This window comes from Biomphalaria glabrata, chromosome 18 (genome assembly GCF_947242115.1).
Source record: "Biomphalaria glabrata chromosome 18, xgBioGlab47.1, whole genome shotgun sequence".
NCBI lineage: Eukaryota > Metazoa > Mollusca > Gastropoda > Planorbidae > Biomphalaria > Biomphalaria glabrata.
In genome coordinates, this window is record NC_074728.1 from 7,151,148 (window position 1) to 7,169,315 (window position 18,168).

Here is an 18,168-nt window from a genome sequence, read left to right on the forward strand (position 1 = left end):
TTCTTTACTCCGTTGTATTTCTAGTCAATATATAACTCAATGGGGTCAACGCTATCTAATAGAGGGCTATTGTGGCACGGGTGTGCTTTGATGCAAGTCAAATAGGAGAAGTTAGAAATAAGAACTGATCGAGTCTTGATAGCTAAACCAATTCAATGAGCCATATTGGAATAAGTCAGCAAGGGCAATAACTACTTTAAAAAATTCTTTCTTTTTTTTTTTCAATTTTCTTTCAGGAGGACTCTGCCAGTTATGAACTCTGAGGTCGGATGTTTGAGACATTTAAAATGTCAGAGTTTATATACTTCGCGAATTTTCGTCGATCCAGAATAGACCTGTTTAGTCACATTAGTTTCTGCCCGGACTTAAGAAGAAACCAAAACTAGCGACTCCGCAGGGAGCCCGCATGGTCTATTGAAACAGACGTATCCTTAATGCGCTAAGAAGTCTAATCTAAGAAGTTTGTGTAAGTAAGTGGGTGTGTGGAAAATAGTGTGTGAGCGTCTGTGTGCGGGTGTAACCATTTAATACTTACCAATTAAACCGTAACATTTCGAAACATATGTACCACAACTATTCTCATTCTGTTAGGGTGTCATATAAAATGTAATGGTATTAGGTTTACGTTGTCTGATGACCCAATGTGCAAAGTATGCCTAAAATATTTATGGCTAAGAAATAACAGAAATCTCGTGTACGAAATAAAACACTATAATATACCGGTACATTCCTCGTCCCATATGCTAGGACAAATTTGTACAAATACTCCTTCTTCCCTAGTGCTATTAGAGCATGGAATGGGTTGCCTGAGCTAGCCAGGAAAACCAGTGACTTGGCAGAATTTTAAGTCATTTGTTAATATACATGACTAAATGCATGACGCGTAGGACGTAATCATCTTCTTTTTTTTTTTTTGATAACGTCTGTATTATATAAGATAAGATAAGACTCCATATAGAAATCCAGAAAAGATTGAACACACACTAGCAACAAAAAATAAATTTTTATTTTAATAATGATTAACAAAAGCATTTGACATGAAGCTTGAAACTTAATGACTGATAATCTCCCCCGATAAAGGCTTGTCTTTCCTTTTTACACTTTTAAAAGTAGAATATCTCAAACAGGGACTATTCTAAATACTTTTTTAAAAATTAGCTCCCTTTTATTCTACACTCTTCTGTTTCGATACTTGAAGTTTCCACAAAGCACTATGTAAATCAACTTCCTTTTACACTTCTCTTGAAACCTTGAAGCGTAGGTTACATGACAATAGTTAAGGCTTTCAAGTACTAAGTGAATAAAACCCCAACAGTTTTAGCTCCATCTCTAAAACAAAGGATTTTTTATTTTAATAAAAAGATTTAGAAATCTGTTTTTTTTCCCTGAATGAGCAAATATATTACATTATTTTTTTCTGTAGTTATGTTCTCATTGTGACTCATTCAGACAAACATGACGCCATGAGAATCATTAGTGACGATGTAAAATGTACACATGATGTCATCTGGACCAGACACTGAACTAGGAATGGATAATTCACTCACGTTTGAGCAGACGATTGCGATGTCATCCGATACAAAGCACGCACGCACACACACTTAACTTCGTACTTACCACTTACACAGGCGCAGTCAAACACTTAAATAACCAACTTACACTCGATTCAAACACGTTCTTGATAACAAATGGAGTTTGTGTGACTGGCCCTGTAGGCCTGTTATTTGGTAAGCAACTCGTGTCAACGATAGGCTTGAATATTCTTGTGACCCGAAGAACAAGAGATCAAATTTATACAACAAAACCGCTTTTCGTCGAATTTAATAGTAAAAAAAATAAAATAAAGTTCCTCTTTCAGACCATGTGGTCTATAGGGCAGATGATGTTAAGGTCATCTGTTTCTTTGGTCAACGGTTAACGAGAAGGGTGTCCTGTGGCCAGCACTATCTACGACCAACTGCCTTTACTTTCCCCAACTAACATCAGGTACCTATTACAGTTGGATACATTCAGGGATGCCCTAAAAAAAATCCTAGTATTCACCGAGATTCGAACCCAGAACCCCAGGTTTGGAAGCCAAGCGCCTAACTACTCAGTCACCGCACCCCTACCCTTTAATGGCAGCCTTAACTAAATATGATGTAGATAATTTATGCCAAACGTTGAACAAATGTGTTTTGTTTTTACCTAGAGAAGTGCCAAATATGTAAGCGACCAGGTATGTAGCTCAGATTCTGAAGCCTGGTTTTCGGTTTTATTTCGAAACAAATCTTCATGGCAATAAACTGGGACGTGTGGTTGAAGGGCCAAATCCGCTTGGCCGCCTAGCTCGAGTTTGAATCTCAATGTAGACCATACATTTTTAATTGATATTTGACTTGAGCTGAGTTGTGTCAACTGAGCGTCCAAGGGCAGCGCAGAAACTTTTCCCCAAGTATCCCCTCCACCACTTCATGTCCACTACAGACATTGGACCAGTGAGAAGCTATAGAAAGGAGGGTGCACTATTCAAAATTTATTCTGATGACAATGATAATAATTGTAGTATTGATTGGTTAATACTAATTGCATTCATTAAAGAAATGATCCATAGAATTGCAAAGCGTTCATACACGAACAAAACGTATGTATGTTATTATAGTGAATAGAATTCTTTTTATTTTTGCATTCTTCAAGCTATGCTCGAAAAAAAAACTACATGTATTTTAGTTTTCGTTTAGAACATATAAACCAGTTCATAGCGCATTCAATGTCACATATAAACCAGTTCATAGCACATTCAATGTCACATATAAACCAGTTCAGAGCACATTCAATGTCACATATAAACCAGTTCATAGCGCATCCAGTGACATACATAAACCCATTCACATCACGTTTAATAGCACGCACTAGCTAGTTCTTGGCTTGCGTTGGAAACTTGACCAGATCATTAACCAGTGCTGATAATGTTTCGGTAGATCAGGAGTTGGTCTAATTATTGGACTCACGCAACAGTTTGATCAAGGAAGAGATTCCAGAACTCCCCCCCCCCCCTTTTATTTTCCCCTCAAAATCTAAAAATTGAATCAAATATTGATAAATATGGCACGATCCTGCGTCCGTTGGAAAGTGAGTGTTCAGTAAATACACATTGTTAATGCTCTTACACAAAAAGTTCAAATTGAAAAAAAAAGTGTTTTTGCAATACGAGCTACTACAATCATTACAATAAAGCAGAAAACTTTTATAATATGACTAACCTGACATTATCCGCGGCCTGAGGGCCTTAGTTTGTGTTTACTAATCTAGTGGATTAGAGTTAGTTGTATGTTAAACTTAGCTAATGATCCTTTGCAAGTTTTTCTCTTTCGCTACGAAAATAAAAAGAGGTTTTGCGAAAATGGGTTTACCCGAAGCCGATAATTCATATCTATTAAAAACGAAAGAAGCGATAGATGATTAGGATATAAAGTACAACTAAAACGGGTTTACCCGATTTGTTAAATGAATGGGATTATAAAGTTAAATGAATGGGATTATAAAGTAAGTCAGGACGTCTGAATTCGCAGATATATGGAACGGATTTATGTAAAAATGCTTTTGAAACACAAAATTGAAGGTTAATTTTATGACGTAATGAAATCAATAATAATGTAATTTCATGTGTCAAAGTAAAAAACTATCTGCGCAAAGTGTAGTTTTTAAAATTAGATCTAGATCTAGACCCTTTCGATCTTTTCTAACGTAAATATGGCCTAGATCGATGAAGTTATAATGCTTTCATAGAGTTTGTCACCTTTGTTTTTTTGAGGGTCTTAAGTTTGTTTTAGGGCTACAATACATACACTACGGTCTAAGTTAGCACCAAAGGAACATTTCTGCCAAGTTTTATGAAGATTGGTCAAACGGTTTTGATTTCTATTCCTAACATACATACATACGCCTTTTTTCTACTTTATAGTATAGATAATATGTATAACCTTTAGTTGTTGTTTTTTTATGTAAAATCCAAACGCATTTCAATAAAATTGGAGACGAGTCTGATGGTGTTTGATGTGTTCCTGTAGTCCCACTTCCATCTACATCATCATTTCCATGAAAGTGCTCGCACCGCGTTGCACCATTTAACCAAAGGAGATGTGCAACAAGGGGGGGGGGGACATGTGTAATACGTCACATACACATACACAATCCGCTGAGTTCGAAACCCGACTGGAGCTGTGTTGGTTTTGCTGAACGCCTGACTACAGAATGGAAACGATATCCATATTGTTGTGACTTTGGAGTAGACTAAAGTTAACTCACCGATTGTCAGGTCGCCGATATCCTTCTGGTTGCAGCAGCACAATCCACTACGAACAGTCAATAATCCAAGTAATCGAAATAACTTCACAGTTCTTCTAATCAAATGTACATACAATTATTCACAAAAACCGATCCAAGAAATACAATCCTCCGTTGAAAAATCCGCGATCATAACTCCAGTTACTTTACACATCAACACACTCGCTCAGGTCAGTTTCGCCTCCAAACATAAACAAAATACAAAAAGTTCTCACGTGAGAAATAAATGGTCAGTCGGGGGGGGGGGAACAAGTTTACAACAATATCATCTCTTTCAATAACTGAGGGTTAACCAGTGTGTTCATGTGGCCAGCACAACGACATACCGCTTTTACTTCCGCATCGTAAGTCAGGTACCACAAGGCATTCCGATGTTTAAAATCCAAATCTTCAAATCGATTCGAACACTAGACCAGTCAGTTCGAAAGCCATGTGCTTTAACACTCGACCACCTCGCCGCAGAACCATTAGTGGATGTACGTATAACGTTTGTTAGTATAAGGCCATAAATACTACAGGCTCGAGAATGATGTGTGTTTTTTTGTTTGTCCAAAAAGTTTTAAACCCATGTAGTCTTAGAGTAAGTTGAGTTTCAATACTTACAAATGTACAGCAAAATGAACGCATTTCAGGATGAAAACTCAAACTTTTATTTAAAAAAAAAAAAGGACAATAGGACAAAAGAGTTAAATTTCAATGTTGTTTTTTTTTAGATTAAATACTCAATTTCACAAGTCACGATTCAGAGTTAGAAAATAAAAAAACGGAGCAGGGAGACTTGATATAATCATTTTAACACGTGAGTACTTGCAGAGTTTGAAGGCCGCAGGAAAAATCAAGGTCAAGGACAAGAGATTGGGAAACAAACAAACAATATGAGGAGAATGGAAAAAAAATTAGCAATTAATCGTCCCCCCTGTAACGATCAAACAGGAGACGATAACCAGTGCAGGGTGAAGGGTGAGAACAACTTCATCTATGAGAAATGAACGCTTACGTCCCCTTGACTACACCATTTTATAAGCACACATTTATCACAAGGGTAAAAAAAAAAAAAGTCCAACATTATATAAGTAAATAAACAAGTGCAAAACAGGGCTAAATTAAATTACAATGATTAATCATGTGGCCTTATCGTATATGATAGTATAATAGACATCCCTATACGTTCTTGTTTGTAGATAAAATTGTGGTGTTGTCGATTCTAATTTTTTTTATTTTCTTTATTTTACAGATCCCAATACAAAAGAATACAACATAATGGCCACTTTCTAGATTTTCTCAAGTTGGCAATTTGATAGCAAAAAATGCATGGTGAAACATTGATAACTTAACTTACATTTAAAAACAACATTAACTCTTTCTCTCCTAACCCAGCGTTGAGTCCACACCAGAATGTGGTAAATAATTACGGAGTGAAAGAGTTAAAGCCATCACAAATAGATGATCTATACGTATAATTTTTTTTTTTAGGATACCTCAGCTTTTGACTTCAGTTGTCGAGCTGTTTACATCCTAGGAATCCTTGGGCTTTTGCCTCTTTTATGTGCCTCTTTTTTGGGTATTTCATATACGTATAAACACAAGTGTTTTGTTCATTTATGACACCTAACGGCTGCTAAACAACTAAACCACTGTAGGCTTATTCTATTTTAACTTGTAAAAACTAGTATTAATAACTTCAATAACTTCTTGTGTGAACAATATAAAATATTACTTTTATTCTAATATACAGAAATGGAAATCAAATTGGAGCATGTCTTTCCACCCTGAAAAACGCCTGTTATTATTAAGAGCAACAAAAAATAAATAAATAAAACAAATTAAAATTACTGATTTTATTAATGGTAGGCTAGTTACATAGACAAAAAAAAAATCAAAATATCTAGGTGTAATAGAAAATGAAAAGTTATGAAATCACCATATTGACGAAATTATTAAAAAATCAAGTAAAATATTAGGGTTAATTTAAAAAAAAAATTACAAAGCAGACAAAAAAATAAACTAAAATGCTATTTAACCTTAATTAGGCCAATATTATCTTATCTTATCTTATATAATACAGACGTTACTTAAAAAAAAGAGGATGATTACGTCCTACGCGTCATGCATTCAGTCATGCATACTAACCAATGACTTAAATTCTGCCATGTTACTGGTTTTCCTGACAAGCTCAGCTCAGGCAACCCATTCCATGCTCTAATAGCACTAGGGAAGAAGAAGTATTTGTACAAATTTGTCCTAGCATATGGAAAGAGGAATGTGCCTTTATTTTGTGTCTTTCTGAGTATTTTATTAAATTTTTGTTTTTTTTATTTGAAGATTATGGTTCAGTGTCTTATTATAATTGCTACTTTACTTTTGGGTCTTCTGTCCTGAAGGCTTTCTAAATTTAGTGATTTTACTAATAGTATTACTCTAATCAAATGTGAATATTCGTTTGTTATGAATTTCACAGCTCTATTTTATGTCTGTTCCAGTTTCTTAATGTTTTCTTGAGTTGAGGGATCCCAAACAGAGGATACATATTCTATAATTTGCCTAACCAAGGTTAAATAACATTTTAGTTTTATGTTCTTATTTGATTTATAGACATTTCTTTTAATAAACCTTAATGCTTTGTTTGATTTTTTTTTATAGTTTCATCAATATGTGGATTCCATGACAGTTTTTCATTTATTATAACACCTATGTATTTTCTCGTTTTAAGTCTGTGTTACTGGTTTACCATATTAGAATATGCATCTTCTACGTGATCCATCAACTCATGAAAACACAAAGAAACTAGAATAAATACAAAATAGAGCAGTGAGATTTATAACAAACGAATATTCCAATTCGATTAGAGTAACACCTATAGTTAAAATCACAAAACAAAGAGACACTTCAGGACAGAAGGGTAAAAAATAAAGTAAATAAAATAAAACATTGAACCATAACCTACAAATAGAAAAACAAAACCTAATGAAATACTCAGACACAAAAAAGGCACATTTCTTATTCCCATACGCTAGAACAAATTCGTACAGGTGCTCCTTCTTTCCTAGTTCCATTAAAGAATGGAATCGGTCGCTATACCTAGCCACGGAATCCAACGACTTAGCAGAGTTTAAGTCATTGATTAACATACATGACTAGATTGATACATGAAATGCGTATTCTTTTTTTGAAGTAACGTCTGTAATTTATAAGATAAGATAAGATTTAGCCCTTTAGATGATATTTACAGTTTAGCACTTAAGAATACTTATACTGTTAGCACTTAAGAAAAGCAATAGGTCTAGATTTTAGCACTTTAGATGACCTACACTGTTTAGCACTTAACATAAACTATACTCTTTAGTAAATTAGAGTATTTATATCTTTAGATAACCTATAGGTGTACTGTTTTACTACTGTAGATAACTAAAAGGTCTACTGGTTAGCTGTTTAGATATGTTTAAATAGGATGTACTCAGCTAGGCTGAGCGGTAAGTCCCGGGTTCGAATCCTGTTAAAGACTAGGATTTTTTATTCCGGGATCTTTGGGTGCCTCTGAGTCCAATAAGCACTAATGGGTACCTGACACTAGTTAGGGAAAGTAAAGGCGGTTTGTCGTTGAGCTGGCCACATGACACCCTCGTCTACTACAGAATCAGATGACCTTTACATTATCTGCCCTATAGTCCGCAAGGTCTGAAACGGAAACTTTACTTTTTATTTTACTTTATTGTATAGTACTTTAGATGACTTGTAGGTCTACTGTTAAGCTGCTTAGATGGATTATACTGTTTATTACTTTAGATGACATCTAGGTGTACTGTTTAGCAATTTAGATGACATATAGTCCCTTCTAGAGCTCTAGATGTCTAATTTAGATGACATATAGTCCCTTCTAGAGCTCTAGATGTCTAATAGTGTTTAGTATCTAAAAGCTTTACTGTTTACTAATTCAGAAGACCTGTTGTATTTACGGATGTCATAAATCTAGATTTAGTTGTTTTCATATATGGCAGAAAGTCCAAGGTGAGACAAGGGCCATTATTCTACATTTAAGATAAGCTATTATGTTCTTCTTTTCAGAGCCAAATGGGGATACAGTACCATTACAGTACACGTCAGCAGTCTTGGAACCTACACCACTCCACAAAAAGCATTGTGCAAACTGGCATCCTTTTTGAGGTGATGTATTGATTAAAAGATTTTCAATACCATTCATATGGATATGTTTTGTTTGTTTGCAAAATGTTTACATGTTTCGGATGTTCCTTCAGAGTTGAAGATAGTTTATACTTTCTAGTCCAAACCTCCCGCAGGACGACGCGGAATTGGAGCGGGCAGGGTTTGAACCCGGGACCATCGATAGATCCAAACGGCAGTCCAACGCGCAAACCACACGTCAAAGACAGCCATACTTTTGTAATTTAGATATCCTGTTCAATCAAATTAAATCCTACGTACACTGGTCTTATGTAGTCCTGTCTTTAAGATTTGTGATTAGTCTGTCTGACATTGCATAGGTTGGGATCTAGATCTAAGAATAAAGATATGCAGACTTAATCAGACCACTTCAGCACTTTGTGAGCGAGAATTTCTCCAAAATGTCCCCCAGCTCTGTGCGCCATCTACCGGATGATCGACAACAAAACCTCTTCCGTTTTGCTGCAGTGTCAATAATCAAGTTACAAAACTCTCGTTGCATTTCAAATCACGGGCGCAAGAGTTAAGGTCCTTGCCGGGTTCCCGGGGCTGATATAATGGGGCTATTTAGGCTCAGCTTTCTCTTTCTGTTCCACCGAAATTTCGTTTCCTGGCACTGAAAGAATGAAAGCCACGTGTTGTAATGTGTGTGATTGATATTGAGTGATACTTCCTCGTGTGTGTCTGAGATTGTGCGTGCCTGTGTGGAGACGGATATGTTTATTATGAGAAACGATGCGTGCTTTAAATATGTGTTTCTTGAATGTATGCATTTATGGACAAAAAAAAACAACATCTTTCTTTGTTAGGGACAGTTTTATTTTGTTGGCTTTGTTTTCTTTCTTTACTTTTAAATTCCGATCCAGAATCTTCTATATGTATTTGTTTTCCTCAGGAACTTTTCTCTACTATCTGTCTCTACATATTGCAGCGTAATTGATCATTTACCATTTTCAGAACTTTCACTTTCTCTCTTACTCTGTGTGTGTGTGTGTTTTGTTCTCTCTGTCTCAATATCTCTCCGACCCCTTCTCTCTCTCTATTTTCTCTGTCTCTATACTTGTCTATTGGTTTTTGACTTTGCTCTTGTCTCTCTGGTTATATCCCTATACTCTCGATACGGACCATTTGACCTATATGAGAAGTACAGTAAGCGAAGATTGTGATACGGAGACAGAATAGAAATAGCATTACTAGAGCTAACTTTTGCCTTTACCACTGTACAAAGTAGCGCAAACTAACAGCCATAATATAAAAATCCTTTAAAAAAAAAAAAAGAAGTATATCTAAGTGAAAAAACTCCGCACTTATTAATATATCTTTCAAAAATGTAGAGTCATTTCCTTTATTCAGATTTTTTAAAAAGTTCCGATAATAATTGACTAATTGGTTACTTTTTAAATTGATTCATGTTTTGTTAGATATAATTAATAATTGTTTAAAATTTCAGCTTGATCCGAGATTGGGTGTCGGAGAAATAACGTGTACAAACTTTTGACAAGACAGACATACAGAGTGTGTTGATATAAGCTTTGTAAAACAATAAGAAGGTTGTACAGACACAATATGGAGCACTGAGATTCATAACAAACGAATATTCACACTGAATTAGAGTAGCACCTTTAGTAAAATCATTAAAAATGTAGAGACTTTTCAGGCTAAAAGACTCAAAAGTAAAGTAAAACACTAAACCATAATCTTCAAATACAAAAACAAAACCTAATAAAATACTTAGAAAGACACAAAGAGACTTATATAAATGCTATTTCTTCTCTAGTGCTATTGTGGCTTGAAATGGGTTGCCTGAATCAGCCAGGAAAACCAATGACTTGGTCGAGTTTAAATCGTAGATTAACATGCATGACTAGATTGACAAAGGAAATACGAAACTCGAAATGGTGAATCCTTGAATCAAAGGGAAAGAAACCTCGATAGATTGTATTTAAGCGCGTTTTCTCCCTTTCGTCTTAATGTTTATCAAATATCTATCCCATATTCTGACATTATCAGTTAAAAAATAAATAAATAAAGGCTACATTAAAAAATAACTAGCGCTGCTAAAATACCTTCAAGAGTTTTCAGTGCGCTTGGTGTAGTCTCTTTTGTGAATAAGTACCTAAAGAAATTTTTTTTTTTTTTTGTTAAATATGTTTATTACGCAGGGGAAATAATCCAGGAATTAATATTTGATATTAAGGAGTACCCGCGCTAAAGAATTATTCCTCTTTGTATTGTCTTTCTTACTCTCTCTCTCTCTCTCTGGTAGCATGCTCGTACATATACATATGAAATTTGGTATTTAAAATATGCATATATATATATATATATATATATATATATATATTTAAAATATGCATATATGTATATATATATATATATATATATATATATATATATATGCATATATATATATATATATATATATATATATATATATATATATTGTTATAACCCTAATGGCGGACTGAAAGGGTTAATGTGTGTTCGGCCTACTGATACACATGATTCAGGCCAATCACACAGGACAATGGCTGTTGAACAAGGGACATTACTGCTAATGCCCGCGATATGACCAATGTTATGGTCATGTGACCACTAAGCCTTTACAGACGAGAGACAGTGTGTTAGAAAGGACAGTAGAGTCCAGGACAGCAAGCAGTAAGGACTGTGTGCTATGAAGTGAGTCCTCGAAAATGTAGCTGTACAAGCTAGAGAGACTTGTGGTGTTTAGTTAGGCAGTTCTGTAGTGTAGCAAAGCATTTGAAGTTAGTGTAGGCAGTTGTGTTTATTGGCTGTTGTTGATGTAATTTTAAATAAACCGCCACCTTGTTTATTGAAGCTCTTGTTGTTTTAGATGTGTTGTGTTGTTGGGCAGTGTTTGCAGAAGGCCTGATTAGGAGAGATCGTACCAATATATATATATATATATATATATATATATATATATATATATATATATATATATATATATATACAGCTCCAGATTTACGGCGGTGTATCAGCTTAGGACCTTACCCACCGTAAACTCAAATATATACATATACATATAAGATGGAAAAACACGTATATATTTACTGCCTTATGCCGTAAGTACACTCAACAACATGGACTCTACAACGATGAAGTCTTAATGGAGCGTGCCAGTCAACTACTCTAACATAGGTATAACATATATGGTCCCTCAATGTAACGGTTTCGCCTCGTAGTTTTATTTACAGTTATTTAAAATTATTTATGTTTTGAAAATAAAAATCGTTCATATCATTTTGAAGTAGTCATCCGCAAGATTTATCCATTAAATACCTTAAAAAACAAAAACAAAGCTTATCTAAGGGAAAGAAAACATCTATTGAAAACATATCTCTAAATACTGTAGAATTTATTTCCCTTTTACAATATTAATCAAAATATATATATATATATAATTTTTGATAGATCAATGGGAGAATGGGATGGAGATATAATGTGTAAAAACATTGTACTAGACAGACAGAGTAAACTGACTTTGTAAAACAGTAAAAACCTGTCACGTAGCAGTCTAGCTGCATCTAAATTTAACTTTTCCCGGAGGTAAACTTAGTGATTAGTTCCATTTGTTTTCCTAGTAAATTCGAAGACGGGAAGAGCTCTGACGTGATCTGGTAACGTGATTTCAGCATGGGTTTGCCTGAGAATTATGGGATGGATTTTTTGCGGGTTTTGAAGAGTAAGTTAACAGAAGAAACTTAAACAGACAAGTCGCATATATTTTAAGTTGAAGAATGAATATATTTGTTTGAATTTATTTGTTAATAAGCTTGAAAGAAGATATTCTATGATACAGTTTCATTTGTACATTTTGTATATTGTGTGTGATTCCTAGTTCATGAATTGTAATCCTATAATTTGAAGTAAAGAATCTTCATTATTTAAATCTCTAAAGATATTTAGACCTAATATCAATATCTACATAAGAATCCCCGGCATCACAGTATCACAAGAACAACCTGTGATATATTTAACACTTTAAGATACTGTGACAATACCAATGAAAAAACGTTATGACAAATTAAAGATTTACTCAAAAAAAAATAGAAAAAAAATATTTTCGATAGTTTTGGGTGACCACTGACAATATTTTATACGACCCAAAAGTGGGTCGCGACCCAAAACCTGAAAACCGCTGTTCTAGATTTATATTGTCTCTGTGATCCACAAAGTCCTCCTTCTCCACTCCTTTTACTCTCGTGTCTTGTCAACACGCACATACGCAATCCACGTAGAGGCATCCGTAGTGGTGGACATGAATGGACAGGCCAGGTTATTAACATAACATCTGCCATGGGACAGACAAGACATGTCCAGACGAAGATAACGCCTGGCTAATGATTCATGCAAATGGCAGCTTTTACGACCCAAAAGAGAATAAGGGACAAGACCGGAAAATTAAGACAACGATAAATTGAATCAGGGGAGGTGATTCGGCATTTTAGAAGCTTTATAGTTTTTTGTATTATCTCCCCTGTATAAGGATGCTCTCATATTATTTTTTAAAGTTACCTTTTCTACAAATTATAACTTTAAAAAAAAATTTGCACAAAGACATAAAAAAAACACCAAAAAACTATGACACAATCGTTTAGAATGCACCTCATTCACAAAAACAAACGATCACGTGATAATATTGATAAAACAACAAAAAGAAACAAACTGTTACTAGATAGAGGGAAGTGACTCAATGTTGTTTGTTTACGACTGTTGACTGATGTCCTTTACACAAAAAAATTTAAAAAATCAACGTATACATAAATAAACAAGGTTACAAAAGACAGTTTGTGTGGAAACACAACTCAAATTCGGCCCCCGAAGAGGTCCATCCAGGCAGGCTTCAATATGTTGAGAAAGAACATCCGAATGAAATTATATCAAAGACAAATGAGAGATAAGAATGGAGAAAGAAGGTTAACAGATCTTGTGTAGTGCCCCAACGGTCCCGCAGATCAAAGGATAGGTGCAAGTGAATGTAAAGTTAGATGTGAACCTGGCCTAACTAGTTCCCCTTTTAGACCTTGTGGTCTATAGGGCAGATGATGTAAAGTTCATCTGTTTTTGTGGCCTACGGTTAGCGAGGGTGTCATGTAGCCAGCATAACGACCAACCGACTATACTTTTCCCCAAACTAATGTCAGGTACCCATTAGAGCTGAGTGGACTCAGAGGCGCCCAAAGATTCCAAAGTTAAAAATCCCAGTCTTCACCAGGATTCGAACCCGGGACCCCCGGTTCGAAAGCGAAGCGCTTTACCGCTCAGCCACCGCGCCTCCCCTGGCCTAACTGATGTCTTATAATTGATCTAATTGTTTTGAAAAGGCTCAATCTCTTATTCGAATCCTCAAAAAAAAAAAAAAAAAAAATTTCCGCAATAAAAAAAAATGTTCAGAAAAATGACATATATAAGATTACTATTCATTTTAAATTAGGTATAAATTATAATGCATACTAATTAGCTTTTTCTCTTTAAAAAACTGCTTGCATAACTGATTTTAAAAATTAGATTTTTCGCTTTCAGAAAAAAAAAAAAGTAGCCGTTGCATCAGAACTTTGAATGGTCTAAAATATTGTGATGTCGGATTTTCAATATCTTTTCTAGTTTACGAGATCTAAACGGGACGGACGGACAGACGGACAGACGGACAGACATTTCGCACAAAACTAATAGCGTCTTTTCCCCTTTCGGGGGCCGCTAATAAATAAATAAATAGGGCAAAGTTTAAGTACATTTATTATACCATAATCTTTAATGCCAAGTTGCCTACATCCATTTGTTTACACCTACTCAGTCAATTTGTGAAGGCGCAGTGGCTGAGCGGTAAAGAGCTTGGCTTTCAACCGGTGGTACCGGGTTCGAATCCTGATGAAGGCTGGGATTTTTAATTTCGCGTTCCTTGAGCGCCTCTAAGTTCACCCAGCTCTAATGGGTACCTGACATTCGATGGGGAAAAGCAAAGACGCTTTACATCATCTGCCACAAGGTCTGAAAGGGAACTTTTTTTTTCTTTGCCGATTTACATATATTGCTAATGGACCTCATTCACCAATCGTAAACAAACAACATTTAGCCACGTTGATAATATTGATAAAAACAATGGAAAAAAAACTCTCACGGGACATTGTGTATTACGTAATTTGTATAGAAGCGATAGAGAACCACGTGGCTAAATGTTATTTGTTTACGATTGGTGAATGAGGTCCATTCAAATCTAGACCTGTTAACTCTTTCTCTCCGTAATTATTTACCACATTCTGGTGGAATCAACGTTGGTATCGTCAGTTAGGAGAGAAAGAGTTAAACTGAAAGACTAGATTTTAAAGGAACGCTGTAGGAGCAAGAGAAGGACTTCAAAATTCTGTCCGGAGATTTTAGTCTATCTGTGCGATTCAAAATAGTCTTTACCAATTGTTTTTATTTAGCGCAACTTCATGCTTTAAGCATTCTAAACGCGCAATGATCTTATCTGGACAAGTTGGGAAAAGATGAGGTGAAAGAAGGTGGTTTCCTGTAAATGTTACCGTAATATATTTATTTTAAAAAAGAGACTAGTTCACTCAAGGTTGAAGCCTCATAGAGGGAACCTATTCAAATTATACCAACGCATCTGTCAAGTACGATATCTTTCCCTTGTTCGATAATAAACAAAATAAGACTAAGACTGCTTTATTGATCCTTACAGAAATTTGTTGTGATTACAAGGACTCTTTTCTCATATAAAGACAACACAACAGAAAAATACACATAAATACAACAGACAACTATAAAGAGTTCATTCAGCGACTACACACACGTATCAACAGTTTATTAATTAATTATTTTTTGTTTTATTGATTTGTGTCTATTTTAAAGTACAAAAAATAATTGTGCGAAATTTCAACTTGATCCGAGTTTGGTTGTGGGAGAAATAACGTTGACAGACAGACAGACAGACAGAGTGAGTTGATATAAAATTTATAAAAATACGTTGTTTGATTTTTAATATATCATAAAAAAAAATCAATACAATACAAAAAATCCCAGAAGCCATCAGCTGAAGATTCAGACCTATAAGATATCAAAAGGCCAGCGTTGTGTCTAGGGTCTCAGGTAACTTCAAAGTAAAGGGGAGAGAGAGGAGATGTACTGTGGTGAAGTCTTTTTTCCCCCTGGATCTATGCGGTAGAGTTAGCAATGAAACACATTCCCATTTAAACCATGAGATAAAGGTATCGGAAAAGGGTGTTCGAAAAAAATGTGTTTTTAAAAGGTTTTATTTTATCATAATCAGGGTTTAAAACCTTTCACATAAACGAATACAGCAGCAACTCTAAAATACATTTCAATGACGCATTGTCTTCTATTGCCTTGAGGGGTGGGGGGCTTGTAACTTGTATCTCAAAGAGTAGAAATAGAAAATTGTTCCATTACCTTTTAAAACTGCTGATACACGGACACACACACACACATACACACACTCAGACATAAACAGAAAAATGATAACATATATTAAGAAAAAAAATCCTAATGGAAATTATAAATAGCACAATCTCCTATAGATATTTGAGATTTTAGTTGTTTTTTGCTCACCTGTCTGTGAATATGTTTGAAAAACCACTGAGAGACATTTTTTTGTAAGCCCCAGGCACTTAAATTATAAAATTAAAATAAAGACAGCCATTGCATTGGAGCCTAATAGAGGAAAGCAAAAACAAGGCCGCCCACTTCTAACATGGCGTCCCACGTCTAACAAGGCCTCCAAATTCTTAGAAGACATAAAAACCGTATACACTAGAAGGAAAGAGGCTGTGGATCTCTGAGGAAAGAGCTTGCAGTCATACCTGCCTAACAGCAAGGGAAGATCTGAGTCATAGCAAGTGCAAGTAAGCTTATCTCCTACAATACATCGCGATGTGAGTTATCAAAACCTTGCCTTTTTTTGTTTACATGTGTTTTTCTTTGAACTTTTATATAATTCCTTCATTCAGACCTTTCAAATCCATTATAACACTTAATGAGGGTGTCATCGGGCAGTATAAAGTCTCTGATGTCATGTGCCCTTTAAAGCTGAAGATATTCACATAGCACATTTATGCCAATAAATGTTTATAAGATACTCATAAATAAAAACCAAAAGAAACAAGATAAAACACAACATGTAAGTACTTAAGTACTGTTTTGTCAACATAAATATTATTGTTACTAATCGAACAAATCCTGTCATATGTCACCTGTCATCTGTCATCGAGTACACAGAGTTATGTAGTATTCAAGTGTGTATGTTGTTATGTGTCATAATTTCTATATGCACCACAAAAGTACAATAAAACAAAATTGGTATATAACCTTGGTTAGTGATTAGACCGATATTAGATATTTAGAAACAGTTCGGGACAAAAGACTAAAAAGTAAAAGCCACACCAATTCATACATACAATTGAGCCATAACTTAACAAATAACAAAAAAAAAAAAATAATAATTTAAACAACCTTATAAAATCATCAGACTAACACAAAGATACGATCACATACCATAAGTTAGGACATATGCACGCGTAAATATTTTTTCCTTTGATTGAACATCTTAAATTCATAAGAAAAGGTAAGACAATTATAATATAACTTTATCACGAGTTAAAAAAACAACAATATTTGGTCATACATTTCCAGAATTCAATAAGTTGCACACATTAAAGTAAGATGTATAAACACAAACAACAAAGCAACAATAAGACATATTTTTCAATTGTGTTTATTTGTAATTATAATGTTACATACAGTAGGGGGGGGTGGGGGGGGATCACGGTTAGTTTACGTCACGGCACTAAACCAATGGACGAGAGTATCACACTCAGAACGAGGCTCACATCGCTTCGTTTCAGCACTCACTATTAGAGTTTTTAGACCTATTGTAATAGACTACGTACTTACCTGCGTACTCCGTTGACACCTCTGACTTCAACAGGTCTCCTACTGACATCGTAATGCCGCTGTCTATTTTGTAATAGTCCTAGAGACATACATTTAAAAAAAAGTCATGATTACATTAGTGTAAAAGGTCAAACTATCATACAGAAACAGCCACATAGATCATTTCTCAACTAAATACAATATAATAAAAAATCAACATCAAACATCAACACATCTTAAAAATTATTTTGATCTTCACAGTATCCTACAATCCCAGCACATTAAAGAAAACATCTTATAACAAAAATTGCAGATTTAGGCACGGGCTGAACAATATTTACTTCTTACAAATAGCAATAGATCGTCTGCTACAGCTTCCTGCGACATCTCCTAGTTCAAATTGTTAAGCAGGATTTCACAATTATGTCATACAGTTACGTCATAAGGGTTAGGTTTAAGTTAAGCGATTTCCGATTCAAAAGACAAAGATGTAAATTCATCTAGCCGTCTGCTAACAGGTAGATTCTACTGCTCTTCGTCCAGTCAATGGTCGTGCGGTTTGCGCGCTGGACTGTCGTTCGGATTTATCGACGGTCGAGGGTTCAAACCCTGCCCGCTCCCATCCCACGTCGTCCTGCGGGAGGTCTGGACTAGGAAGTAAACTATCTTCAACTCTGAAGGAACATCCGAAACATGTAAAACATTTACAAACAATGGGTATGCGCCTTGAAGTTTTCAAGGAGTATT

The 18,168-nt window shown here is 35.0% G+C and overlaps 1 protein-coding gene across 1 annotated transcript in view; it reads right to left on the reverse strand.

The window, feature by feature from the left end:
* Window positions 1-18,168, reverse strand: part of LOC106067685 (atrial natriuretic peptide receptor 1-like) — a 486,432-nt gene that overhangs the window by 466,435 nt on the left and 1,829 nt on the right. The window contains exon 2 of the mRNA XM_056016970.1: window positions 17,443-17,521. Coding sequence (XP_055872945.1) covers window positions 17,443-17,521 — 79 coding nt within the window. The remainder of the gene's footprint in view (window positions 1-17,442; window positions 17,522-18,168) is intronic.